This window comes from Trachypithecus francoisi, unplaced genomic scaffold (genome assembly GCF_009764315.1).
Source record: "Trachypithecus francoisi isolate TF-2019V2 unplaced genomic scaffold, Tfra_2.0 Lachesis_group20, whole genome shotgun sequence".
Lineage (NCBI taxonomy): Eukaryota > Metazoa > Chordata > Mammalia > Primates > Cercopithecidae > Trachypithecus > Trachypithecus francoisi.
Window position 1 is genome coordinate 24,588,168 of NW_022681466.1, and position 25,986 is coordinate 24,614,153.

The window sequence follows — 25,986 nt, forward strand, 5'->3', positions numbered from 1 at the left end:
ACCACTTGTCCAGGTGACTTGCCCCAAGCCTTCATGTCATAGACCCTGCTGCTGTCGCCTCCAGATGCAACCCCTGCAGGGCCTTATCTACACCCAGCTCTCAGTGGGGTGCCAGCCTCAAATTCTTCTGTTTCCCACACTTGGCGCAGAGATCCTCACAGTTCCCCTAGACCCCCACTGACCAAGCCCTCCACGCAGACAGCCAGGCCCAGCTGGAATAACACAGCTCCCCTCCCTCCTCCCTCCCACGAGTACTGGACTATTTACAACTCACCAAGGCCTTCACACCCATGAGCTCACTGGAGCCTTCCCCACCCACCCTAGAAACCCAGCAGGGCAAACACCATTAGCTCCATTTTGCAGATGGGGAAACTGAGGCTAGGTGCCCTGCCCAGTGAGTTCCCCAAAGCCCAGCCTCCTAACTTCTTAGTTTGAAGCTCTTCTCAATTCCTCCAGGAAGGTGACCCAAACACCCCAAATTCAAAGTCAGGGAGTTTCAGGCAGACGGAAGGGTAGGATCTGATGAGTAGGATCTGTCACAGGAGCTGGAAGGAGCCTCCCAGGCAGTGAGCCAGCACGGCGGGGGTGGAGGGAAGTTTTTATGGCTCCAGCCACTGGCTGGGTGAGAGCCTGGCAGGGGCTTCTTCAGGGTGGACATGGGGTGGGGGGCAGGAGGGCTGGCAGGCCAGGCAAGTTGGCTGGGAGCACAGTTGGGGTGTCTGGCTCCCCAGGGTACAGTAGAGGAAAGGGGGCGAAGCCCCAGCCTCACAGCTCCCTCCTGGGCAACCAGACATGGGAAACTATAGGCCGGCTGCAGCTGGAGAGACACTAGGTAGATACCAAAGGGGACTTCCATCCACTGACTCTTTCTTTGCTTAGGCAGAGTTCCTGTGCACTCTGAACCAGGTCCAGTCCAAGCCCTCTCTTGCCATCTCACACAAGGATTATGCCACTGTGGCCTTCCCACCTCTCCTCACCTCCTATATATGTCCCAAGAAATTGTTCCTTCCTGGGTCCTCCCAGTCACCCACGCTCCAGGATGTACTCTCCCTCCTAGCCTGCACCAAAGTACCCGAAGCCCTGCCAGAAGCCCTCTTTAACTCTTCCTCAGGTTCGGACATGACTCTTTTCCAAGGCTAGGAAAATATAGTTTGAATCCTCTTGGTTCTTTGTGTCAGTCTGTGTATGGGGTAGGGGGGTTAAGGCTAAGAGTCTCTCATGAAGCTAAGAGTCCCTGGGGACGAGGACTGCCTCTCCCCTGCATCAAACTGTGCAAGCCTCCTTCCTCTAGCTGTACCTCCTTCTGCTGGGACAGGCTCTGCCCATAGGGGGCGCGCAAACAGTGTTGTTAAGCCCAGGCATCCTTGCTACTTACTGAACCACCTGCAGGGATATGGATCTGGGACCTGTCAAATGTACCTCCAGAGCCCCAGCCTACATTTCAATTGGCCTTGGCTCAGCCTGACTTTTCAACTGGACTAATGGGAGGGGAGAGCTTTTAGATAAGGACAGAGGCCTGTCTTTTGGCGTAGGAGGCTGGAGGCTAGACCTCTAAAGAAGTCTCCTTGACCTTCCAAGCTCAGGGTGCGTGAGCGGCTTGAGGTGCTCACACAACCCACAGTGGACCCACATATCTTCCTTGGCTCTGTTCTGAACGTTCTGGGCTCCTGGGCAGAGGTCCCAACCAAGCAACCCCTATTTCCTTCCCCAAGTCTTTCGGAAAGACTGGTGAGTCAGCTGCGGCCATGAACTCATCCTAGGCAGTAAAAATAGGAAAACAAACAGGCTTCTCCTCCAGGCAGGGGGAGTGGGAAGAGGGAGGGGAATATGAGTTTTTTCCCCTGCTGGGGGAAAAGAGTCGCCATCTTTTGAAGTCCTCCAGAGTGAGGCAGGCGTCCTTATGGCCCCTAGAAACTCAACCACATCAAAGTCACCCAAGGAAGGTGGTTTGAGAGGGATGCTGGGTCACACACGCAGTCACAGTCACACACAGTGACACAACCGAGTCCCTCGGAGGAGCATACAGTGACACACACAGGAGGGTGCGACACCTGGCTACATACACAACATGCAAAGCCAGTAACCCACCAGGCAGTTGCGTAGATACAGTCACACAGAAGAGAGCCCAGCCAGATTCTCCCAGGCCCACCTGGAGACAGTATCAGAGTCCCACACAGTCACATCCATCCGTGACAGCTGTCTCCATGCAGAGCTGCACCCACATCATGCAGAGCAGCACACAGCTACACAAACTGCTGCATCCACACTCCAACTCCCAGCCACTCTCAGAACCAGTTTCTGAGAGTCGCGCGCATCACAGAGGCAACGCCCATTTCTATGCACATAGTCACACACACAACCACACAGTCACACGCAGCCACAAGCACATAGTTCCCATACCATGCACACGGCCACACCCAAGCCACAAAGAGTCACACACATGCAGTCTCAGTTACAACCCACCACATACACAGTTACACACGTGTCACATGGTCAGGGTCACTAACACGACATCCACACAATGACTCAATCACCCAAACCCCTTCTGTTCATGGAACCTCTGGGGCTGAGACTCAATGGCAATGGACCCTGGGGTGGGGATAGGGGGATAATATGATTCCCAGCTCCCTGCCCAACTCCCTCTCTCCTCTTGGCTGCACCTCCCTGGCCATCCTGCATTCTGGGCATCCACTATTTGGGGTTCTCCAGGTTCTGCTGAGATCCCGCACCCGTTGCCTTGGAGACGGCTGAGTCCAACCCCCATTTTGCACCATCCGTTTACTCAGTGCACCATCTGGCTCTGTGTGCCAGGTACTGTGCTAGGTGCTAGTGAATAAGAGATTATTCTAAATCAGACCAAAAAATTTCCACCAGTATAATGGCTATTTCCAAACACACGCCTGGGTGACCCTCCACAGATCTAGCCCCAAATGCCTACTTGTTTTCACACCCCAGCCTTCCGGTGGTCCCCCACAGGACCAGTACCCCAATCTCATTTTGTTCAGAGGCCAGTTCCAGGAGGCTGAATTGTTCTCATGTGATCGATACAACCTCTAATGGAGGCATGGGGCATGGGGCATAGACTCAGGAAAAACATCCCTGTGAACTTGGCCTCCCCTTCTCTGGGTGGGTGAGTCTTAAAAGGCCGCTGGGTTGAAAACACTCTGTGCTACGGTCCGGAGAGTGGGGCTTTCGTCCTGTTCCAGCGTGTCCCTGGGTTCAAGCGATTCTCCTTCCTCAGCCTCCTTAGTAGCTGGGACTACAGACATGCGCCACCACACCCGGCTAATTTTTGTATTTTTAGTAGAGACGGGGTTTCACCATGTTGGTTAGACTGGTCTCAAACTCCTGACCTCGTGATCCGCCCGCCTCAGGCTCCCAAAGTGCTGGTATTGCAGGTGTGAGCCACTGCTCCCTGCTGAGCTTCTTTATTTTAAAAACAAATTTAATAAATATTTTATATATTTGTAAAATAATTTTAATTGTTTTGGTAGAGATGAGGTGTCACTGTGTTGCCCACTCTGGTCTGGAACTCCTGGCTTCAAGCAATCCTCCTGTCTCAGTCTCCCAAAGTGCTGGGATTACAAGCATAAGCTACCACACCCGGCCCACCCAGACTTTCTTGATCCTAGAATTTGACACCCACTGGCTCTGGGCCTCTGAGGTGCTTTCCATCTCTAAGAAGGGCCATGAAACTTTGAGGAGCAGCCCTGCTGGAGGCCCCTCCCAGCCCCGGGCACTTGGCACTCAGGAGCCACTGCCACCCTCCAGGAGGTGCCATGTCATCTTTCTGGTTTAGAGGCTTGGGCTAGTTAAGGGCTTGTGGTTAGACCAGGTGATGGCCAGATCTGAACTTTTGAGTCCTGTTCTTGGCTGAGGCTAGGCTTCCGGGGCAGGGTGGGGTACTTGGGACTCCTGGTACCTTTTCCAGGGCTAATGATGCCCAGGAACCAGGAGAGTCCCTGATCCCAAGCCCGGGCCTGGAGGGCTTATGTAAGTGAGGGCAGCGTCAAAAATAGGAGAAGTCCATGGGAGAGTCTCAAGTACCGAGGGACTTGAACGAGGGCTGTTTATTTTTCACTCAGTTTCCTATGTTGAGTCAATCGGCTTCCTGGTTTCTGCTTAGCTCCTTTCCTGGTGCTTATGGAATAGGCTCATATATCAGAACTGGAGGGTCATTAGTGGGTCCCTAGCCCATTTCTTTTTTTTTTTTTTTTTTTTTTGAGACGGCGTTTCACTCTTGTTGCCCAGGCTGGAGCCGAGATTTACTGCAATGGCACAATCTCGGCTCACCACAACCTCCGCTTCCCAGGTGAAGCGATTCTCCTGCCTCAGCCTCTCGAGTAGCTGGGATTATAGGCATGCACCACCATGCCCGGCTAATTTTGTATTTTTAGTAGAGATGGAGTTTCTCCATGTTGGTCAGGCTGGTCTCGAACTCCCGACTTCAGATGATCTGCCCACTACAACCTCTCAAAGTGCTGGGATTACAGGCACCGTGTCTGGTCCCCTAGCCCATTTCTTTAGTCTATGACACAGCCCCTCAGCTACGTGTATCATCCTAAAAGCTGCTTTCTTGGCTGTCCTTGTGCTGGGCACCCTGCTAGTCACACAGAGTGCCTCATGGTCCTCACAGCAATTTTATGGAGTGAGTGGTATTAACTCCACATTACTGATGAGAAAAATGAGACTCAGAAGTTGTGAGCCACCTATGCCAGGTCCCCCAGCCAGTAAGCAACAGAACTAGATTGAAACCTACTGCTCCAGGGTCCAGGCTCTCAGCCCCATCTCACAGCATTCCCTGAGATCCCACAGCAAGCCTCTGCTTGAACACCTGCAGTGACAGGGGCTTACAAACACTTACTGAGGACAGATGATATACACACACATATTGGAGGAAGCAAAGCTCAATGGGAGATGAACTTGCCCCCGGAATGTCTTATTCTAACAGAGGAAACAAGATGTGAAATCACCACTCCAGGCCGGGCGCGGTGGCTCAAGCCTGTAATCCCAGCACTTTGGGAGGCCGAGACGGGCGGATCAAGAGGTCAGGAGATCGAGACCATCCTGGCTAATACGGTGAAACCCCGTCTCTACTAAAAAATACAAAAAACGAGCCGGGCGACGAGGCGGGCGCCTGTAGTCCCAGCTACTCGGGAGGCTGAGACAGGAGAATGGCGTGAACCCAGGAGGCGGAGCTTGCAGTGAGCTGAGAGCCGGCCACTGCACTCCAGCCTGGGCGGCAGAGCAAGACTCCGTCTCAAAATAAAATAAAATAAAATAAAATAAAATAAGAAATCACCACTCCATTTAAGGTAGAAGGAATTGGTACCTAAGATAGAGGTGGAGAATGTGCTACTTTTGAAAACTCTAGTTATTAAAAATGTCTTCCTTATATTGAGCATAAATCAATATTGCAGCAGCTTCCATTTGGCCTCAAACATCACACAGAATTAGTCTGAAGCCCTTCACACTTTTGCAGACAAGTCTCACATCCCCACTGCTGGCTTCCCATAGGGTCAATTGCCTTACTGCTCTTTCAGTCTTGACTCTTGTCATTGTACTACCCTGCTGCAGAGATTGGGGCTTCGCTCTGACCACTGCCAGCCCCAGCCCCGCACCTAGCACAGAGATCCCCTCATGTCCATGCAACGTCCAGTTTCTGTCCCCTCTCCTCCTTCACCCACCCATTCAGAGAGAGTTGGACTGCTCTGGAAAAACCCGGAGAATCCCAGAGTCAGGAGGCTGGGGTTCCAATCCCAGCTCTGTCACGTACTGGTTGTGCAATGTTGGGTAAGGCCCTGAGCTGCTCTGAGCATTGGTTTCTTCATCTGTGAAATGGGGACAGCAATACTTGCCCCACCTGACTGGGTGGTAAGGATGAGCTGAGATCCTGAGTGTGAAAGTATTCCGTATGCCACCGGGAGGACTGATTCTCACAAGCGTCCCTGTGCTTAGAAGCTGAGGGTGTCTTCAGGATTAGCTGGAGAGTAAAGTCTGCCCTGAGCACCTCAGCATGCAAGGCACAGTGCCAGGGGCTGTGAGGATGAGGAGCTAAGGAACTCTGCCCTGCAGGAGTTTTGTATCCTGGCAGTGACACCTCCCACTGTCACCAAATCCTTGGGGGCAAAAGCTTTTTAATCAAATTGGGTGTGGCACCTCACCCTACCCCCCCAAGTGGATTGAATGGTGGAGATACACATATCCCTTGTGGGTGAGCCAAAGGAACCAACAAAAGGAAAGGGAGTTAATGTGTGTGAAATGTCTGCTATGTATGGCCACTTAGAGTTATTTACCGAATCTTCACAACCCTGTGAGGCTGGGCTTATTATGATGTCCATTTCACAGATGGGGAAACTGAGACACAGGGAAGTTTTATTTGTCCAAGTCAGTAGGTGATGTAGGTGGAATTAGAATTCAGATCTGGGCCAGATGTATTGGCTCATGTCTGTAGTCCCAGCACTTTTGGAGGCCAAGGCAGGAGGATCACTTGAGCTTAGGAGTTTGAGACCAGACTAGGCAACATTATGAGACCCCCATCTTTACAAAAAAATTTTTAAAAATTGCTGGGCCAGGCACGGTAGTTCACACCTGTAATCCCAGCACTTTGGGAGGCCGAGGCAAGTGGATCACAAGGTCAGGAGTTCAAGACCAGCCTGGCCAAGATGGTGAAACTCCGTCTCTACTAAAAATATAAAAATTAGCCAGGAGTGGTGGCAGGAGCCTGTAATCCCAGCTACTTGGGAGGCTGAAGTGGGAGGATTGCTTGAGCTTGGGAGGTTGAGGCAGCAGTGAAGCAGTGAGCTATGACCACACCACTGCTTTCCAGCCTGGACGCAGAGCAATACACTCGTATCTATCATATCTATTCTTTTTTTTTTTTTTTTTTTTGAGATGGAGTCTCGCTCTGTCGCCCAGGCTGGAGTGCAGTGGCCGGATCTCAGCTCACTGCAAGCTCCGCCTCCCGGGTTTATGCCATTCTCCTGCCTCAGCCTCCCGAGTAGCTGGGACTACAGGCACCCGCCACCCTCGCCTGGCTAGTTTTTTGTATTTTTTAGTAGAAACAGGGTTTCACCGTGTTAGCCAGGATGGTCTCGATCTCCTGACCTTGTGATCCACCTGTCTTGGCCTCCCAAAGTGCTAGGATTACAGGCTTGAGCCACCCCACCCGGCCTATTCTTTTTTTTTTTTGAGACGGAGTCTAACTCTGTCACCCAGGCTGGAGAGTAGTGGTGCGATCTCAGCTCACTGTAACCTCTGCCTCCCAGATTCAAGCGATTCTCCTGCCTCAGCCTCCTAAGTAGCCAAGTTTACAGGCATGCTCATGCCCAGCTAATTTTTGTGTTTTAGTAGAGACGAGGTTTCCCCATATTGGCCAGGCTGGTCTCAAACTCCTGACCTTCGGTGGTCCACTGGCCTTGGCCTCCCAAAGTGCTGGGACTACAGGTGTGAGCCACTGTGCCTGGCCTGTTTTTTTTTGTTTTTTTTTCATAATTTTAATATATACAAATTGCTAAATTTGCTATTGAGTGGGACCAGTCTCCCATGGCACCCTACACAGACTCTGTATCTAGTTGATGTTTTAAAAAGAGAACACTGAAGAAGCTGGAAGTGGGGTGGTGCATGGTCTATCACCCCACTTGAGAGGTATGGCCTTAGGTCTAGAGACAAGAGTTCACTTATTTGCTGAAGTCTTTAAGGACTGAGAAGACTAGAGGTTTCTTTCTTGTAACTGGATACCTGAGGGTCAACACTCTCTCCAAACTGAGCCCCAGACTCCAGAGTTAGCTGCCCATTCCCTCAGCCCAGCACCAAACCATAAAGTAGTGCAAAAGGCACTGAGTCAGAGGCCTGGATTGAAAATCCTGCTCTGTATACATGAGTGAGGTTTTCCCTAGCAAGGCACTTTAAGACATGGGCCTCAGTGTCTTCATCTGTAAAATGGGGCAAATAACCACCTACTTCACAAGTTATTATGAGGCCCCACTGTAGTTATAGATGTCCACATGCTTTGGGGAAGGCCATACATGTTGTAGGGAAAATGTCATATTCCCTAGGCATTTGCCCTGCCTCCTCCTGTCCTCTGCCCCTTGCTGATTTGCCAGGAAGACTCAAAATACATCATTACTTTGATTTAGAAAGTCCTCAACCCCAGCCCCAAGTCTTTCCTGCTTGCGATCTTCTGGGCTTGAGCTTCATTCATGGTGATTCCAGGAGCGAGTTCCCCAAGTTGGAGGAAGGCCGCTGGGGAGGTGGCATTCCAGGCGGCATGTCAGCAAGTGAGTCAGGGCTGGGGCGGTCCTCCTCCTCCTCCCTGGAGGTGGGAGAGGGCCTGCCTCACTGGCTTCTGGCTCAGGGCCCAGATGAGGTTACTCTTATTTGCATGCATCTGCATATATGTAAATTTCACCTGTGCACACAGGCAGGACTGGGAAAGACATGTGTGCAGGGGCAAACTAGCCAGTGTGGCTGGCTGCTTGCTGGAACATCTAACCCAGGATCTTGGTCCGTGGTTCATCCCCACCATCAAATGCCTGAATCTGTGAACCAGGCACCCAGCTCCTCTGGTTGCCCAGGCCAGGAACCTCACAGTCATTTTTGCTTCTACCCTCTTTGGTACAGTTACCTGGCCCAGTAGGGTTTGTCTTTGAGCCACTCTTCTCATGCTTCCCTTCCTTTCCATTGCTTTTGCCACCACCCCCTTGAACCTTCCCTTCTCACTTCATGCTTGACCTATTGCAACAGCCTCCTAACTGGGCTCTCTCGACCACCTGATTCTTCCCTCCCCAACCCACCCTGGTACCCAAATGCTCCTGGGAAGCCTCTCCACTCCCATCCTGGTCTTCTCCACTGCCTATGGGCCCCATTTGAAGCTCTTGGTTGGCGTTTGAGACCCTCCACCGTGTGGATCCTCCTGACTCTCAGTCTCAGTTCTTTCCTCATTTTCTTGCCTTTCAGCCAAGTGGATGCAGGCCTTGCCCACACATTTTCTTTGCCTCAGTCTCCTCATTTGTAAAATGGGGATAAGAATAGGATTCTCGTGGCCGGGCATGGTGGCTCATGCCTGTGATCCTAGCACTTTGGGAGGACGATGCAGGTGGATCACTTGAGATCAGGAGTTTGAGATCAGCCTGGCCAACATGGTGAAGCCCCGTGTTTATTAAAAATACAAAAATTAGCCGGAAATCACTTGAACCTGGGAGGCAGAGGTTGCAGTGAGCCGAGATCGTGCCACTGCACTCCAGCCTGGGCAACAGAGTGACAGTCTACCTCAACAAACAAACAAAACCACCACCAACAACAACAAAAACAAGAGTAGGATTCTTGATTGAGCATAGCAGTCTGGGCAACATAGTGAGACTTTGTCTCTATGAAAATTTAAAAATTAGCCAGGCATGGCGGCACATGCCTGTAGTCCCAGCTACTTGGGAGGATGAGGCAGGAGGATCGCTTGAGCCCATGAGGTTGAAGCTACAGTGAGTCGTGTTCTTGCCGCTGCACTCCAGCCTCGGCAACAGAGTGAGACCCTATCAAAAAAAAAAAAAAAAAAGACTCTCTTTGCAGGATTGTGTGAAGATTTCTAAGAAAATGCATATGCATGTGACCCGGCACAATGGTTCACACCTGTAATCCCAGCACTTTGGGAGGCCAAGGTGGACGAATCACAAGGTCAAGAGATTGAGATCACCCTGGCCGACATGATGAAACTCCATCTCTACTAAAAATACAAAAATTAGCCGGGTGTGATGGCAGGTGCCTGTAGTCCCAGCTACTTGGGAGGCTGAGGCAGGAGAATCACTTGAACCTGGGAGGCAGAGGTTGTAGTGAGCTGAGATCACTGTGGCACATGCCACCACGCCTGGCTAATTTTTGTATTTTTTTTACTAGAGACGGGGTTTCACTATGTTGGCCAGGCTGGTCTTGAACTCCTGACCTTGTGATCCACCCGCCTCGGCCTCCCAAAGTGCTGGGATTACAGGCGTGAGCCACCGTGCCTGGCCAGAGTATGTCTTATATTCTTATAGAGAATGTACCACATAAAATTCTTGTGATGATTCAATAAAATGTAAGGGCTTAGCAAAATGCCTGGAGCACAGACAACACTTAAGTGTTTGCTAGTATTATCAATATTATGGTGTTACCCATGGCACAAGGCCTCAGGTCGCCACTGCTCCCCTTCTCCCCTAAAGACCCTGGGACAGGCTCTGCAAGGTTCCTCAGAGGGGTCTCCAAGAATAGAGCCTTCATCTGGTTCCTCTTGTCTGCACACCGAGGTCTACTACCCTGCCCTCCCTCCCTTTCCTGTGGAAAGCACCAGAGGCAGCAGTGCCCCACTGGGTTGACTGGTGGTTGGGAGTGTGGGACTGAGCCCCCCTTCTTCACTAGTTTTGGGGTTCATGCCAGAATTTGGGCTGCAAAGAGCTGTTTCTCCCCAAGGTCCAACCTGGACAGGTGAGAGTCAGCTCAGAGTCTGGGAGGGGTGTGCAGGGGAGGGAGAGGCAAACTGACTTGAGAAGATGGAAAGTCTTTGGGGCTCGGTTCCCCAACCAGCTTGCACCACCCTCACCCCACAAAGCTAGTGCAAACCCTCCCCACTTCTCTGCCCATTTTCCTTCCCCCTCACCACATCCCCCAGCCTTTTCCAGGCAGCAGTTGGTGAACTTCCAGTGTGGGATCATTTTCCAAAGAGAATTAATGAGGGTGATTGACAGCCGAGGATGGAAGCCAGGCTGGAGGAGGTGCGCGATGCACCACCCCCTCCGTAAACCGCTGAGAGTGGGTCCAGGACCCTCCTCTCCGCCAACCACTCCTGCCCCGCCCCCATAGCTGAGCAAGGTGAGGGGGAGGTTTGGGGAGAGATGTGGGGCAGGAGGAGTAGGGGTGAGACTGAGTTACCTTTCACCTTACCTCTGTCTACCCTCCCCCTACACCAGGCCTGGGGACCCAAGAGCCCAACACAGGAGTACACAGAGGGAAAGGCTGAGTTTGAGGTTTTTTGTAGTTGTGATTATTTTTCTCACATTGAAGGGAAGGGGTATGGGTATGTCTGTGCCCCCACGCGGCCACTCCGCTCTCCTCCTCAAGGCAGTATTTCCCTAGTTCTCCCAGGCCCAAACCAGCAGAGGTAAGGCTGTCTCTTCCCAGGCTGAGCTGCCCTGATCAGGATTCAGAGACCAGACCTTTTGTTATGAAAGAAAAGCAGTGTGGACTTCCAAAGGCTTTGGTTCGGTTAGGGTCACTGGTCAAAAAGTTAAACCAATAACCCCACCCTTGTAGACCCTCCGTCAACTCCAAGGGTCCAGAGGGCAGGCGTGAGTGTGTGTGTGTTGGGGGGGGGTGGGTTGTGTGTGTACGTGTGGTGGCCGTGTGCTGTGTTTGTTGTGTATGTGTGATGTGGCTGTGTGATTGCCTATGGAGTATATGCCGAGGCTATTGGGTTGTGGAAGTACCTGTCTGTGCATCTGTGCATCTATGCGTTTGTGATGTGTGTGTGTGTGCGCGCGTGCGCTCTGTGTTATATTGTGTGCGCCCGTGCATGCATTGTCTTCGATGATGCCGCTAAAGGAACCTTCCAACTCCCACTACTCCCACCTCAGGCTTTCACTCGGCACCAGGCGATGAAGACGTAGGTGAAACGCCAACTTTCCATGCCTAAGTCTGGGAAGGTCTGAAAATCCGGGCAGAGCTGCCTTCGTTGGGGGCCCGGCAAATTCGCTGCAGCGGGGTTGGCCTCAGGGCCTCTCGCCGGATCACTATGTTTCCCCAGGGCGCCCTGGCAGGCCAGCCGGCGGTCTGTCAGTCCAGCTCCTGGTGCGGTCACCTCCTTTCGGTCCACCGGGTCCGGGGCTGGGACACCCGAGGGAAAACTTCAGAGCTCCGGGTCACCAAGCCTGGAACTTACGCGTCCCTCAGCCCACGCGTCCCCAATCCCGGGGTGTTTCCTGCTCCCGCACCCAGCGAAGTTCAGCGTCGCGTGGCTCCCCAACGGTGCAACCTGCTTCCAAGACACCCTCAAAACCGCCCCATCTTTTGTTAACCGTTCTCTCTCTCTCTCTCTCCCCCCCCCGTCCCCCACCCCGTGTGTGTGTGTGTGTGTGTGTGCCTGTGTGTGTGTGGCGGGGGAATGTCCAGGTCCAATAATTGTTCCTAGTTTTGTTTTTAACATGTTTAGTGTGTGCATAAAACGTCTCAGCTTATCTCAAATACAAGACTTTTCCTGAGCAGAGGCTGAAATTTGCAATTAATGCAAAGAAGACTCCGGAGAGCGTAGCCAATGGCGGAGCGGGTGACGGGCGTGGGGAGCCCCACTGCAGTGCTGGAGTCGAAGTGGTGCTGACCCCAAGGCCTCTCCCCTTCTCCTCCCCCGGGAGCTTCTCCAGGGTTATTTGGAAAATGAGGCGGGAACTCCAATTCCTGAGAAAACGCTCAGGGGAGCACGGAGGTGAGAGCAAATGGAAGCACACGGCCGGGCTGGCGGTGGGCTCAGTAACCAGTCGGCTGCCCGGCTTGCGCTAGCACTAAATGCTCGATCAGAAAGAGAAAAAGAGGCGCAATCATTCCAAATTTCAGGAAAAGTCAAATCGGAGAGGGAGATGCAGGTCTCTTTAGACTGCCCCTTCTCCGGGCCTCGCTAAATGCGGGGACTCTATCCACAGCGCGCGGGCCGAGCTCAGGGAGGCTGGGATGAAGATCTGATTCCTTTCCTCCTGCCGCCAACCGAATTATTCAGTTTCTCCAACCTGAGTTACTAAGAAAGAAAGGTCCTTCCAAATAAAACTTAAAATCCACTGCGAACGACAACACTATACTAAAAGTTCGTTTGGGGGCCGGTGGGTGGGATGGAGGATAAAGGGCACGGATAATCCTGGAAGGGCCGCGGAGTGCGGAGGACTTGGTCACGGTCGAATCCCTGTTTCCCTGGGCAGGGCCGCGCAGGTGCGGCTCTGAGTGCTGGCTCGGGATTACAGACCTCGGCGTCCGGCTACAGGGCCAGACATAGACCACTGCTCCTAGGGCGTGCGGTAGGCAACGTATCGAGCCCAGCGACTGTGCCGAGAGCTCTGCGTGCTCACCAAGTGTTAGGGATGCCCGTGATAGACCGCCAGCGAAGGGGCTGGTTCTGAGGGAATTCCCGCTACCAGGAAAGTCGGAACTCGGGGTGATCAAACAAGGAGTGCATCCCACCGCCGTGGGTGCTTACGCTGCGCAAGGAATTATTACCGGAGCGGTTGCGATGGCCTTTGCCCGGCGACCCGAGAAGAGTAAGCAAACTACCGTCCACCTAGCGAATCAGGTCCAATCCCCGCTCCTCGGCCCAATCCCTAGACCCCCGCGGCGCCGTATGCCCTCACCCCAACTCTAGACGCCGAGGTCTGCCCCCCACGGCATCGCCAGGGTGCTGGAGTTTTCCGAGCGGGCCGCTTGCGCTAAGCGAGAAGGTCTGTGAGGGAGACTTGGGAGAGCCACTTCTGGCTTTTGTGACGACCCAGGGGCCTGAGGTATTGGTAGTGACAGGAGAGAGTTCTCTTTTTTTCTTCCTTCTTTCCATCCCTCCTTCGCCCCCCTTCTTCTTCTTGCTCTTCTTATGGTTTTGGATTTTAGTTTTTGCAATTTGTCATAAAGCAAATGACAAAGGCTTGGAGTTCTTAGTCCAGCTCAGTTCTTATATCCCTTCTGGGTAAACCAGTCTCAGAGAAGGCAAATGACTGATGCAAAATATCCCAACCAGCAACTTCATGGCTGAACTGGACCAGAACCCAAGCCTCAAGCGTCTCAAGCCAGCCCTCCCTCTTTAAAAATTTTTGGTAAAATATGGAATTGCTTTATAAATTTGCGTGTCATCATGGTGCAAAGGCCATGCTAATCGTCTTTGTACTGGTCCAACTTTTTTCCTAAGCAAGTATCCTCTCTCCCATCTGATCCAATAGAGATTACTGCGCTTCCCAGCCCACATCCTCACCATGTCCACCTTTCCTGAGGTTGGTGAGAGGAGAGTCCTATTGGAGAGGATCCCTCCCTGGGAAGCCTGCTTCTGAGGAGACTCCAGGTTATCTCAAGCAGGTGCCCCAGCCCCACACCCTCTGGAATATGGGAGAAGGGAGGCTTGGAGAAACAGGTGATGATGGAAGGAGATGTTTCCTCATTTGTAAAATGGGGATAATAGTACCTGGGGTTTGAGTGTGTGTGTGTGTGTGTGTGTGTGTGTGTAGATGCACAGGACTTGGATGTTATGAGTGCTTGATCAATTCTAAAGGGCTGCAGAGTATGTCCTGTGGCTGCATAGGGGTGAAGATCCTCTGAGTTCAGAGATGCCCTGAGAGCTTAGAACTTAAGACAGGTATGCACTGGGGACCTCCTGGTTTTGGAGGATGCCCAAAGCCAACTGTGGCAGAGCCCTGCCAGAAAACCCATGCCTGCCCTTCTTTCCTAGGTCTTACAAGAAAGAATTCTGTGCATATGGTTCTAAGAGGAAATGTCTTTCCTCTCATCCTGTCAATTCCAGCTCAAAAGCACTTCCTTTGGGAAACCCTCCCTCACAGCCAACCCCACCCAAAAAACATTATCTTCCTTTGATGCACACCTTTGATGCCATCCCTGAAACCTCTCCTTAGCACTGCTGTAAGGCTGCCTCCATCCCTGTAGAGGAAAATGGTGATGGTAGAATGGAAGGTTTAGAAGGATATGTATCCTCACAGGTTCACAGCTCCAGCTCTAAGGAGATGGTGGCATGGCTAGAATTGAGGAAGAAAGGAAGAAAGATAGTCCCACATAGAATAAACATTTCTCTACTGAGCAAACCCTCCACACCCTATTGGATGAGAGGGGAGTGGGTTCTCCAGCTGCCCAGAGGAGGAAGCGTCCCTTCAAGAGCCCCTTCTTCCCTGCTCCAAGGCTTCAAGATGAAGAGCTCCAAGCCAGGTGCTAGAGGAGTCTCTCCTTGGAAAAACTTACCTCTGTCTATTCCACTGGGGAGTCTAGTTTGAAATAGACTTGCTCTTCCTCCTTGCAGGACACCTGACAGTGAGCTCCAACCACCCCTGCACACCCATTTGATTGATTTTGCCTCTTTAAGGAGGCCTGGGCTCAGCCATTCCCCAACCAGTGTTTTCTCCTATTCTTCCAGGCTGCCACCTCCTCCTCCGCCTCCTTCTCCTTCTTTTTCGACATAGAGTCTCACTTGTCAGTCAGGCTGGAGTGGAGTGGCACAATCTCGACACATGTTGAGTTGACCTCCAGGGCTCAAGTGATCCTTCTGCCTCAGTCTCCTGAGTAGCTGGGACTACAGGCATACACCACCATGACCAGCTTATTTGTGTACTTTTTGTAGAGATAAGTCTCACTGTGTTGCCCAGGCTGGTCTCGAACTTCTGAGTTCAACCGATCTGCCTGCCTCGGCCTCCCCAAATGCTGGGATTACCAGCTTGAGCCACCTTGCCTGATCTCCTCTTTTTCTTAGCACCATCCTCTTCCATCTCCCAATTCTACGACTGCTACCTTCACTCTGAACCCTAACAACGAGAGCATGTGTGCGTGTACAAACATGAATATGCCTGCCAAGTTGCATAAAGTGGGAACAGGTGTTTGGGTATGCTGGGGAATTTGTGAAGACTGGCGGTTTAGGGATAGAACGGTCTCTCCCCTAACAACATAAGGCATCTTACACGTGTGTGGACAGGTGTCTCTCATAGGGTAGGAACACAAGTATAAATGTTATGTGCTTGGATCTTCTGTATTTTCGAGTATGCACACCAGTGATTTGACTTGTATACTCGTGAATCTATGTAAGAGACAAGTACTAGGTAGTGTTTTTATTTAGAGATAGTGCTCATTCATCTTTAGGTATGTAGATGTATGCACATCATAGCCTAAACTGTTTGCAGATCCATAAATGAACCTCTCTTTTTATAGACAAATGCTAGTGTGAACATCAGTGTAGGCACCTCTATGTTGGTATATGTGAGTATATATGTTGTATTTGAATGGAGTGCCTGTGTAGCTGTGTATACGTGTCAATAAATGATTGTATATGTGGACACGTGTCCATCAAGGCCATGGATACTAATGTTTAGAAGCAAGTCCTGAACACAGCCTGGAAAATGCACCAGGGAGACTGGCCTGCAGTATTTCCTGTGCCCGCCCAGGAGCCATCCAAATGGACTCATCTCCCACTCCCAGATTTCGTCCGGGTTCAAGCAACACTTCAGCCTCCTGCGGCGCCAGCAAAGGCGGGGCACCACACAGGCTAAAGCCCAGAGGGCGGATCCCTTCTTCAGCTTCGGGTGCCTGCGAGGAGCTGCGGTGTCGCAGCCAAACCCGGGCCCCTGCCGGAAGCGGAAGCCAGCACGGGGGGCGGTGGGGTGCAGCAGCGGCGGTCTCGGCGTGCCAGGCCCAGGGCGCCCCGCGGGGGCGTGCGCGCCACACGCGTACGGGGCAGGCTGGGCGCCGGGCGGCACCCTCCCAGCCCCGGCGTCTATTTACCAACAAACTGCCGGCGCTCAGCAGCGGCGCATTCCGACGCGCTGACTAAGCGGCTGGCGCTGGCGGTCTGCACTTGACTCCCCTGCAGGTCCACTGCGGCTGGACCAGAATTGACGTGCAGACCCCGAAATCGGGAGACTGCGAATGCAGATTCCCTGAGTCTCCGCAGCCCCAGGGCCCCTGCCCACTGTCCAGCTCCCTGTCCCTTGGGCATCCAGGCTTGCCACCTCTCTGGCATTTCTGCTATTATAACCGAGGTTCCTGGACTGCACCAATCGCCCTGCAACCCCAGCACCTCTCGGAGAAGACCTCTAGCTAGACCGGCCTGGAGAGTGCGCACCACCCCCCTCCCATTTCACACTTCTCTACCGCGGGCTGTCCCGGGAGGCGGGGCCCGGCTCCAAGTCTCCGTGAGGTCACCGCGGGCGGTAGCCAATCCGGGACATCTAAGAGGGCGGGGCCCCCGTCGGGTCCAGGGAACCGAACCCGAAGGAGAGGAGGGGGCCCCCATGGGTTTAGGGGGGAGGGGAAAGCCATGGGGGGGCACCCCCCTGGAACCCCTTCCCAGGCGCGCGTTCTCCGCTGAAACAGGCTCAGAGAGACACTTTCTCCGGGATCTTAAGTGTGGGGGCTGCCGGCTGGGGGGCCCGTCCGGCCCAACGCCAGAGGCTTGGAAAAGAGAGTTGGCAGAGGGAGCGGACTACGTGCCGGGCCATGGCCCTTCTGCCGGGGCCCTGGCCACAATGACCTCTTTGCCCTGCCCCCTCCCCGGCCGGGAGGCCTCCAAAGCTGTCTTCCCAGATCTCGCCCCCGTCCCGTCGGTAGCAGCTGCCTACCCGCTTGGCCTGTCCCCTACAACCGCAGCCTCCCCCAATTTGTCCTACTCCAGGCCGTATGGCCACCTCCTGTCCTACCCCTACACCGAGCCAGCGAACCCCGGAGACTCCTACCTGCCCTGCCAACAACTCGCGGCGCTCTCTCAGCCCCTCTGCGGCCCAGCAGAGCACCCTCAGGAACGCGAGGCAGGTAAGTTCGGCCGTGGCGGCTCTTCCCACCTCTGGGGTTTGGCTCCTGTGTGCCCCTAAACTTCTCCCTCGCCTGGTTGGACGCAGCTAGCGGGATTCAAACCTTCCTTGGATTCCCTGGGAAGTGGGGGGAGGGGGGAGGGCGAAAGGATGGGGCGGGAGACACAGGGGGAGGGGCAGGGGAGAGTTGATCTAGGTCTCCTTTCAAAACCGACCTGGTTTCGATTTGCAGTCATGTAAAGATGGGCGAAAGGGCTCCCTCCCACCCCCAACCTGGAGCAGCGGGGCTGTGCATACCTACTAGTAACGGAAAACTGAAGCACTCCAGATGTGGGCATGGTGGCCTAGTCCTTTGGTCAGAAATCCCCCCCCCTCCCCCGCCCCCCTGCCGCAACCCGTCCTGCACTCCCTTCCTGCCCCATGTCGCCCCTCTCTGGGTTAGTCTCAGAAAGCAGTGATCAAGCCAAACCCTGAAAAACAAATCAAGTCCTGGTGAGAGGACTGTAGACATCGAGGCTTATTCTGGGCTCTGTCCTCTCCCTTCCCTGGCCTTACCTACTCTCCTCAGACCAGGCCTGACCTTGACTGGAAGCTGGCCTGGCAGAATCTGGAACTAGGACCCCTCCATCCATTGTTCTGAGAAGGTAGCCAAAAGCTGGTCAGAAAGTCCCTCATCTCTCCCTGACTACCTCAGCCTTCCAGCCAAAGGAGCAGGCCATCGCTGTCATCTCCACTCTTTGGCTTTGGGGTAGGTTAGGCCACAGTTCCCATTGTGCGGAGCAACTCTGAGCTCCTGAGAAAGTGCTCACTGGAAGGCCTCAATGAAGTGGAGAACCTGGCCCATCTTTGGGATCCTGGGTCTTGCAGCTGAGCTGACATACAATGTGGGTATGGCATTGCCCACAATCCCATCTGCACTGGCTCCAGCTTAGCCTCCAGGTCCCTGGACTCTCTGCCTCCATCTAATTGCCCACCCCCTCCCCTTGCAATTGTCTTTGGCAGTCTCTTCCAAGGAGGCACATCCACTAGGTGACTTCACTGGAGTCAGCTCAGGACCAAGACATCTTCCTCCCTTCTCTTGTGGCTCTGACATGCTCACAAACCATCAGAGCCAGAAGTGACCCTAGGATTTGGAAGCTCAACTTTTTTGATGTATAGATGGGCAAAGCATGCGGCTAGGAGCATTGATTTTAGGGATCTTCCTCCAACCCTCCAAAAATTAACTGCCTTCAGTGACAGAACTGTGGCTGTCTCTCCTGGGCTGCGGGGTGTGGTTGGAGTAGGGGCAGTTGCAGGGAGGAGTAGTTCTAGTTTTTACAAATGAATCCCTTTGACTGTCCTTTAGTGTATGCTAATAAGATATGTTTGTGTTATGCATTTGGGGACTAGGGTGGGAATACCATGACCTTGTCCTCAGGAGAATTGCTGGCAGTAGGGTTGGTGTTGTCAGTCTTGTCTGACACATCCCTTGCCTTCCCTTTGTTTGATCTAAGGACAATAGAGTGGAAAGTTCATTTTCTTTAAGGACTTTCCCCCATCCAACGAAAAACCACACACACCCAAATTTTCTTAGAGTACATTTCTAGCATTTCTCTACTGGAACTGGTGGGTTTGGGCGCTCTGGAGTGGAGGGTGTGTGATCGAGAGCTTGGGGTCCTCCTTTTACTTCCACTCTATGTCCACTCCTGCCTTGGGAAGAGGTTTGGCTCCAAATGAGCGGCGCCACCACCCCGTTGAGTCGTCGGGAGCAGCGGGCCTGGAGAGAGGCCTTGGGGCTCCATGATCGCGACCTGGGCCGATCCAGTCGTGACTTGCTGGAACTGGGGTAGGGAAAGACAGCTGTCAGGGAAGGAACTTGGAGGGGGTCTGCTGGGAGAGTTGGGGCGCGGAGGGCTGTGCGAATTCAGCAACCGGGTTGGCCTCGGAGACTCTGCGTCGCCGCTCGAATTGCACAGTCCACGCAGCCAGAGAGGCGCGGGTGGGCTCTGGGCTGCCAGCCCAGAGCTGCCAGCAGTGGGGTCGAGGCAGGGGAGGCAGGACAGGCGCGGGCGGGAGCGGAAACCCAACGGTTTTTCTGGGAATTGGTTGAGGCAGGGTCGAGGAGGGAGGATCTCAGAAGCCCGCAGCGCCCGAGGCCACGGGTGAGGGATGCGGGGGAGGTGACGGCAGCTGGTGACCGCGGCTGGCCGAGGGCGGGTACACTGACGTGTGGAGGGTGAGCCCGACTAGGGGAAGAAGGTGGGGGGACGCTGGCGGACACAAGCCGCTCTCTCTCGGCTCAGGTCGGCTGGACAGACCTGCAGGGAATGCGGCGAACGCTGCCCTAAGCCCCCGGGCATTGCGGCTGCTTCATCCGCCCTACTCCTCCCATCGCCTGGGACCTCTCCAGCGTCCCCGTAGAGCCGCGCAGGTTAGGGTGGCCGGCTCGAAGAACGGAAACCCCTCGGCCCAGCCCTCCCCTGCCCCTCAGCATTCTAGGGCCGGGCTGTCCCACGGCCGAGATTCCTGGAGAGCTAGGCGGGCCAGAGCTGACCAGATACCCCGCGGCGGCACCGCAGCGCGATCCAGGAGTGGCCCTGCCGGGCTGCGCTGCGCGCTCTCGGAACCCGGGTCACCTTCCCTGCCGCCGGAACCGCTCTGTGTGCGCCGCCCAACGAAGGAAGGGGCTCCCCCACGCAGACCCGGCTTCTGGGGGTCCCTGGAAACCCAGCCGGCCACGGTGTGGCGGGGCAGTGATGGTCACTTTTCCTGCGGGGTGCGCCTGAGCAGAGGGGCAGCCCGTTACAGTAGGCGAGGCCAGGGCAAACCTGGGGTCCCTATCCGCGCTGCGAGGCTGGGATTCAAGGTCCTCTCAGCCGGGCCTCTCACCCACCCCGCTGGCCGCAGCCGGAGGCTGCCACGCGGACACCATCTCAAGCCTCTGAGCATTGCTCTTGAGTTCCCTCCGCCTGCTGTGTCCTTCCTCTGTCATCTCTAGGCCTCGGCTCAGCCCAGGACCTAGCCTTTCCGCCCGGCCCTACCCCAAGCTGGCGCCACCGCCCGGGGCTGAACTCCGACCTCCCACCGCAGGCGCCGCGGTACCCTGGCTGTTGCCCTCGGCGCTTTCTTCCTAGGGTCACAGAACCTATAGGAGTGGGAACTCCCTGGGAGCAGAACTGCCCCTTGTATCACCTGGCGCGGTGAACGTGGGGGTTGAATCGCTCCACGCGGAAGGTAGAGGGCAGGGGCCAAGGGGGCGATCCTGGTGGCTGCGCTTTTTGATAATTGCCGCCGACGGCATGCAGACGAGATGCAAATAAGCCTATGAAACTGCCCATCCTATCCCCTCGCTCCCTCCTCGCCCGCTACACCGTGTTGTGCTGCCCACCAGACTCGGAGAAGCCGCGGCAGTCCCCGGAACCCTCCGAGCGGCGCCCTCAGGCTCCAGCCAAAAAGCTCCGCAAACCGAGGACCATCTACTCCAGCCTGCAGCTGCAGCACCTAAACCAGCGTTTCCAGCACACACAGTACCTGGCGCTGCCCGAGAGGGCCCAGCTGGCAGCGCAGCTCGGCCTCACCCAGACCCAGGTGGGGCCAGTGTCATCCTTCCCCAGCTTTCACCTTCCCCACACGTGTTCTCTGGGAACTCATCCCCCAGCCCCAGCTGTGAATGACTGATGGCTTGGTGCTGTGGCCCTGTTGTCACAGTTCTCCAGGGAATGTTCATAGCTAGCTGTTAGTAAGCCTTGGGGGGAATATGTTGAAAGGTGTGCAAGTAGGTGCGGGTGGGGTGGAGGGGGTCAGGAAGAGGAGGGTACAGCAGACAGGGAGACATGGATACTAGCTCAGAGGCAGGAACTCAGGAGACTTCTGGGGCTGTGGAGGACTGGAGCAAATGTTCCCAGCCTCCGCTGGTCTCCCAGGACTGCACCTACACCTGGATCCCTTTCCCTTTCTCGAAACTTTTCACACATACCTTCCTCCTGATCTTTCATTCTTTCCCCTTTTCTCCCCAAAGGTAAAGATCTGGTTTCAGAACAAACGCTCCAAGTATAAGAAGCTCCTGAAGCAGAACTCTGGGGGGCAGGAAGGGGACTTCCCTGGGAGGACCTTCTCTGTGTCTCCCTGCTCCCCACCCCTCCCCTCCCTCTGGGATCTACCCAAGGCAGGGACTGTGCCCACCGGTGGCTATGGCAACAGCTTTGGAGCCTGGTATCAGCATCACTCCTCAGATGTCCTGGCTTCGCCTCAGATGATGTGAATCTGGGGAAGGGTGGGTCAGGCCCCCAGCCCTCCTGCAAAGTCCAGGACCCAGGCAGTCCACCTGCACCCCTTCTGGGCTGGGAGGAAACCAGCTCCAGATGGGTTTTCTCTGGAGGACAAGCAGTTAGAGGAGAAAAAGGAATGGGGCAGAGGCTGTACCCCTAACCCAAACATCTAAATCAAGGACCTCAGCCATAATCATTGTCCCCACCACTACCATGGACTGGACACCTTCCCTCCAGCTGGACAAAGGCTCTGGAGAGAAAGAGCCATTGGCTGGAGTTGAGACTGTCCCCAGGACCCTTGGTCTTGCCACTCCCCCACTCCTTCTTCCCTCTCCCTCTTTCCCCTCCCCCTGCCTTCTTGAAAAGGACTGAATCCCCACTACAGCCTGGGTGCAAAACCAGCAAGAAACATTGAGTATTTTTTTTTTTCCTTTGTGTGCCTTGGGCCTTGCCTAACCCATTTGTGAGCAAAAGCGGAAGTGGACCACCATTAGCTCCCACCCACCCAGCGACTTTTCCCTGGAGGTCAGCCCGTTACCCCCATAACTGATTTACCTACTTACCATCCAGGAAGGTAGAAGAGATGCAGACAAATGTGGAATTTGTGGACCTATGGGTAATTTATGCTCTCCTCCAAAAAAAAAAAAAACCCTCTTTCCCACCCCCCACCCCCCATCTCCCCTTTTTGAATAGATGATGGATCCAATTATACATATAATTCAATGGGTATTTATTGAGCAGCTCCCTCCTATTCCCCATCCCTAGTCCCTAATGAACCCACGGGCACACACTTTTGGAAACCTGGTAACACTTGGGGGAAATGGGGACAAACTGGCTCTCTGGATTAGTGCGGGTATAGACACCCCCAAATAGGTGGGTAGGCCCATTGATTCAGCTCCTTGCAGCTGTCTCTGTTCAAAGGAACTGTGCAGATTTAGAACGAATTGGAGCTTGAGCTTCACACCATCAGCTTCCAGAGATTAAAGTTTGTACAAAACTTTGCATTCTGGCTGTGAGATGTGTTTGTTTCCTGACTTATGGGTAGGGCCTGGTCACGCATCTCTTCTGGTCCATCTGACTCTTCTACCATGGAATTACAGGCATCAGAGGCACTGGATTCTAGATTTGTCTTGGCCACTAACTAGCTTTGTGATTCTGGCTTTGGAATGTTCTAACAACGTCCACAATTTCATATGCTCCCATGTGAACCCAGGAGATGCTCATGCAGGGGCTGAGTGCTCCTCCCCAGCAGATGCTCTCCTGGCCCAGTTCTAGAGGGAGCCAGGCACCTTACAGTCCCTAGGCCCCACCTTTAGCCCAGGGGAGAGGCCCTGTTCACCTTGAGAGAGGGCACACCCATGGATCCGGTCCAGTCCTACCTGGAGAAGCGTGCTGCTTGGGGGCAGGATGGCCTCAGCACACCTTGGGGAAGGAGGAGGGGCAGGTCTAAGAAGGAAAACACCAAAAGGAACTGGAATTCTCTTCCATCCAACAAACATTTGGAGACCCTGTGCTCTGCTAGATCCTAGGGATACCATGGTGACTGAGGCAAACGAATGACCAGACTCTGGTGTGGTGAGTTCCAGGCAAAGGAAAACACAGATGGAGGCATGGGTATTGTCAAGGGCCTCCATTTCAGGCTGGGCCAGGGGGCTCAGTGCTGGGCGAGAAGGGCGGGCAGCCTGGGGAGCAGCAGGACCTGACAGACTCCTGGGACCACACCCCACTGGACTACGTAGTACCACCCCCACTCCCACCAGGATCAGCAGGATAAGGAGCGCCTCGGGAGAGGAGCTGAGGACAAGGGTGGCAGAATAATTCAGGGAATCCAGCCCAGCATGGCCTGAGGGGCTGGGGGAGGGGCCTCCAAATCCAGGCAAAAATCTTCCAAGTTGAGCTTCCCTCTTACTGCCTAGACCTGTTCCCAGACACTGCAAACTGGGTGCCTGCCCCAGTCTGAAAAGCCCACTCAGACACTTCCAGCCAACCTCTGCAGGCCAGAGAGAAGCCCAAATTGGAGTCATATGTTGGGCAGAGGGGTATGAAACGCCCCAGCTCCTGATGCCTACAGTCAGTTCCTCCTCAGCCCCTATTCCTCACCCTGTTCTGGGTCAGTGACCACCCCTATTCCACAAAACACACCCAGAGGATTCTCTTGGGGATGGCACATGGCACGGGTAGACCAAAGCCAAGATCCAGGAGTGGTGAGGAATGGGAGTGCCAGGAGGACAAATATCTTCCACTTCCTCCAATGCCTTCCCTTGCTTCCACCAATGCCTTCCTCCAATGCCTTCCTCCAATGCCTTCCCCAGGCTCCACCAAAGGCTTCCTCCAATGCCTTCCCCAGGCTCCACCGGCTCTCTCACCCCAGCCCCAGTTCTCTCCTCTTGGTCTCCTCTGAGGCCACAGGCCCTCCGGGCAGCTGTTCCCGCCCACTGCAGGTTGCACACTCCTCTTTCCACAGACCCAAGATAAGATCTACCGCCCCATCTAGGAAAGCCTCCAAAGGCGAGATTAATTGGACAGCCCAACACAAGTCACATTGTTAAAACAACAGCCCAGGTTGTAAAGTTAAGTAGCAGAAGGAGTGTAATTACTCTCTCAGTTAGAGGCCAGCTGAGCTGACAGCATCCCCCTCCCACCCTGTCCCCCCCCACGCCCCCTTCCTTCGATCCATCCTTTCAGGAGAAATGGAAATCTCTTTTCCATTTGGGAGCTGGTCCAGTTTCCCTGAGCTCCTGGGTGGTGATGGGCCTGGAGCCCCCGGTGGAGGAGGTGCTCGTTCCCTTCCCTCAGGCCATCAGGGTTGTAGAAGGAGAACCCCATGGTTCCTTTCCCTGGGGGAGCCCCACTGGGAAAATTGGGTCAGTAAGGGAGGGGGACCAAGACTGGATGGTTAAGAACAGGGGCTTTAAGCTACAGAGAGTCTCAGCTTTGTCACCTTCTAGCAGTGTGACTTTTGGTGAGTTACTTAACCTGTCTCTGAGCCCTGCTTGTTCCCACCCTCACCTAAGATGTGAATACTAATAGGACTTGCTTTGCAGAGTGATTGTGATGACAAAACGAGATAGTGCTTGTAACATGCTTGACATGGTGCCTGGAACATAGTAAGCACTTAATAAATGGCATTTACAACTGCTGTTATTATCGGGGGACGAGAGGGGAGGGGTTACAGCGAGGGGAATTCCTACTGCCATCCATTCACCTCTGCCCCTGGGAGAACTGCCTCCTAGGAGGGCGGAGGAGGAATGAGACTGGAGAACTCAAAACATCGCTGGTCACCACCATCTGAGAGCTGGATGCGGGCAAGGTCCCAAATGCAGAAGACGCAGCACAGTGCGTCTGAAGTCATCTGAAACTGGAAGATGGGAAAGTGTGTCCAGAGAATGTCCAGGGTACTACAAGGGTCTCAGCTACGGGAAAGCTGACTCGGGCTTCCCCTCCTTTCTGGGCCACTCAACTTCTCTCTCCCCATATACTATTTTAAGTCATGCCTCCATGTTTTCCCCCAGCAAAATGAGATTTAATTAATTCAATTAAAGCAATTTTGGGAGCGGGTCCTGAAGGCTTTCAATGTGAGATAATTACAAGTAATTTGCTGCTGTGAAGAGGAAAAGGGCACATGGGGTCTGAGGGGAAGGGAGGTAGCCCCCTCCTCACCAAATACACACAGATCTTGAAGGATTCCACACTGCAATCTTAACTGCCCTCCCATTGGCCAAATTACTTGCAGGTGGGAAGAGGGAGAATGTGGTGGTGGTTGAGGGGGAAGACACCCAGTGACAGGCCGCCCCTCCTCCACCCCAAAATCTGAGGTGGGGGTGGGGAGATAGATGGTTGTTCCCCGACAAAATGTCTGCAAAGCCATAGCAGCTGATTACTCAGCTCCAAACCTCATTTGAGTTTGGATGCCTGGACTTGCTTCTGGGATTGTATCCAGAGAGTCGATGGAATGTTATCCCGGTAGCTGAGGCCTGTGTAGACGGGGGCCTTGGAGATCAAGGACCTCCCCAGAATTTAGAAGGGATGTGGGTAGAGAGAGGAAAAGTCTAAGAAGGTGGACAGTGATTTCCTGCTTCCGCCAAGGAGCTGACGGGACACTCATTTCTCTCCTCCCCTGCTCGAAGTCTGTCTAGTTTCTGCCTAGTGTCTGATCTCAATTCCTCCCATTATAGTGATGGCAAAGCTCCTCTCAACTGAATGTACAAGGCTTCTTCCTTCCAAAAGGCATCCTA

At 54.0% G+C, this 25,986-nt stretch overlaps 1 protein-coding gene and 1 non-coding gene across 2 annotated transcripts; one reads left to right on the plus strand and one right to left on the minus strand.

The window, feature by feature from the left end:
* Window positions 1–13,806: 13,806 nt before the first annotated feature.
* Window positions 13,807–13,908, minus strand: LOC117068060. The gene has a single exon (XR_004430933.1). It is a non-coding gene; the product is annotated as a U6 spliceosomal RNA (small nuclear RNA).
* A 2,505-nt stretch (window positions 13,909–16,413) lies between these two features.
* Window positions 16,414–22,753, plus strand: DLX4 (distal-less homeobox 4). Its single transcript, XM_033183427.1, has 3 exons — window positions 16,414–17,505; window positions 20,875–21,071; window positions 21,502–22,753. The coding sequence occupies exons 1-3, from the start codon at window positions 16,989–16,991 to the stop codon at window positions 21,742–21,744; spliced, it is 957 nt and encodes a 318-aa protein (XP_033039318.1). The 5' UTR covers window positions 16,414–16,988; the 3' UTR covers window positions 21,745–22,753.
* The last annotated feature ends 3,233 nt before the right edge of the window (window positions 22,754–25,986 follow it).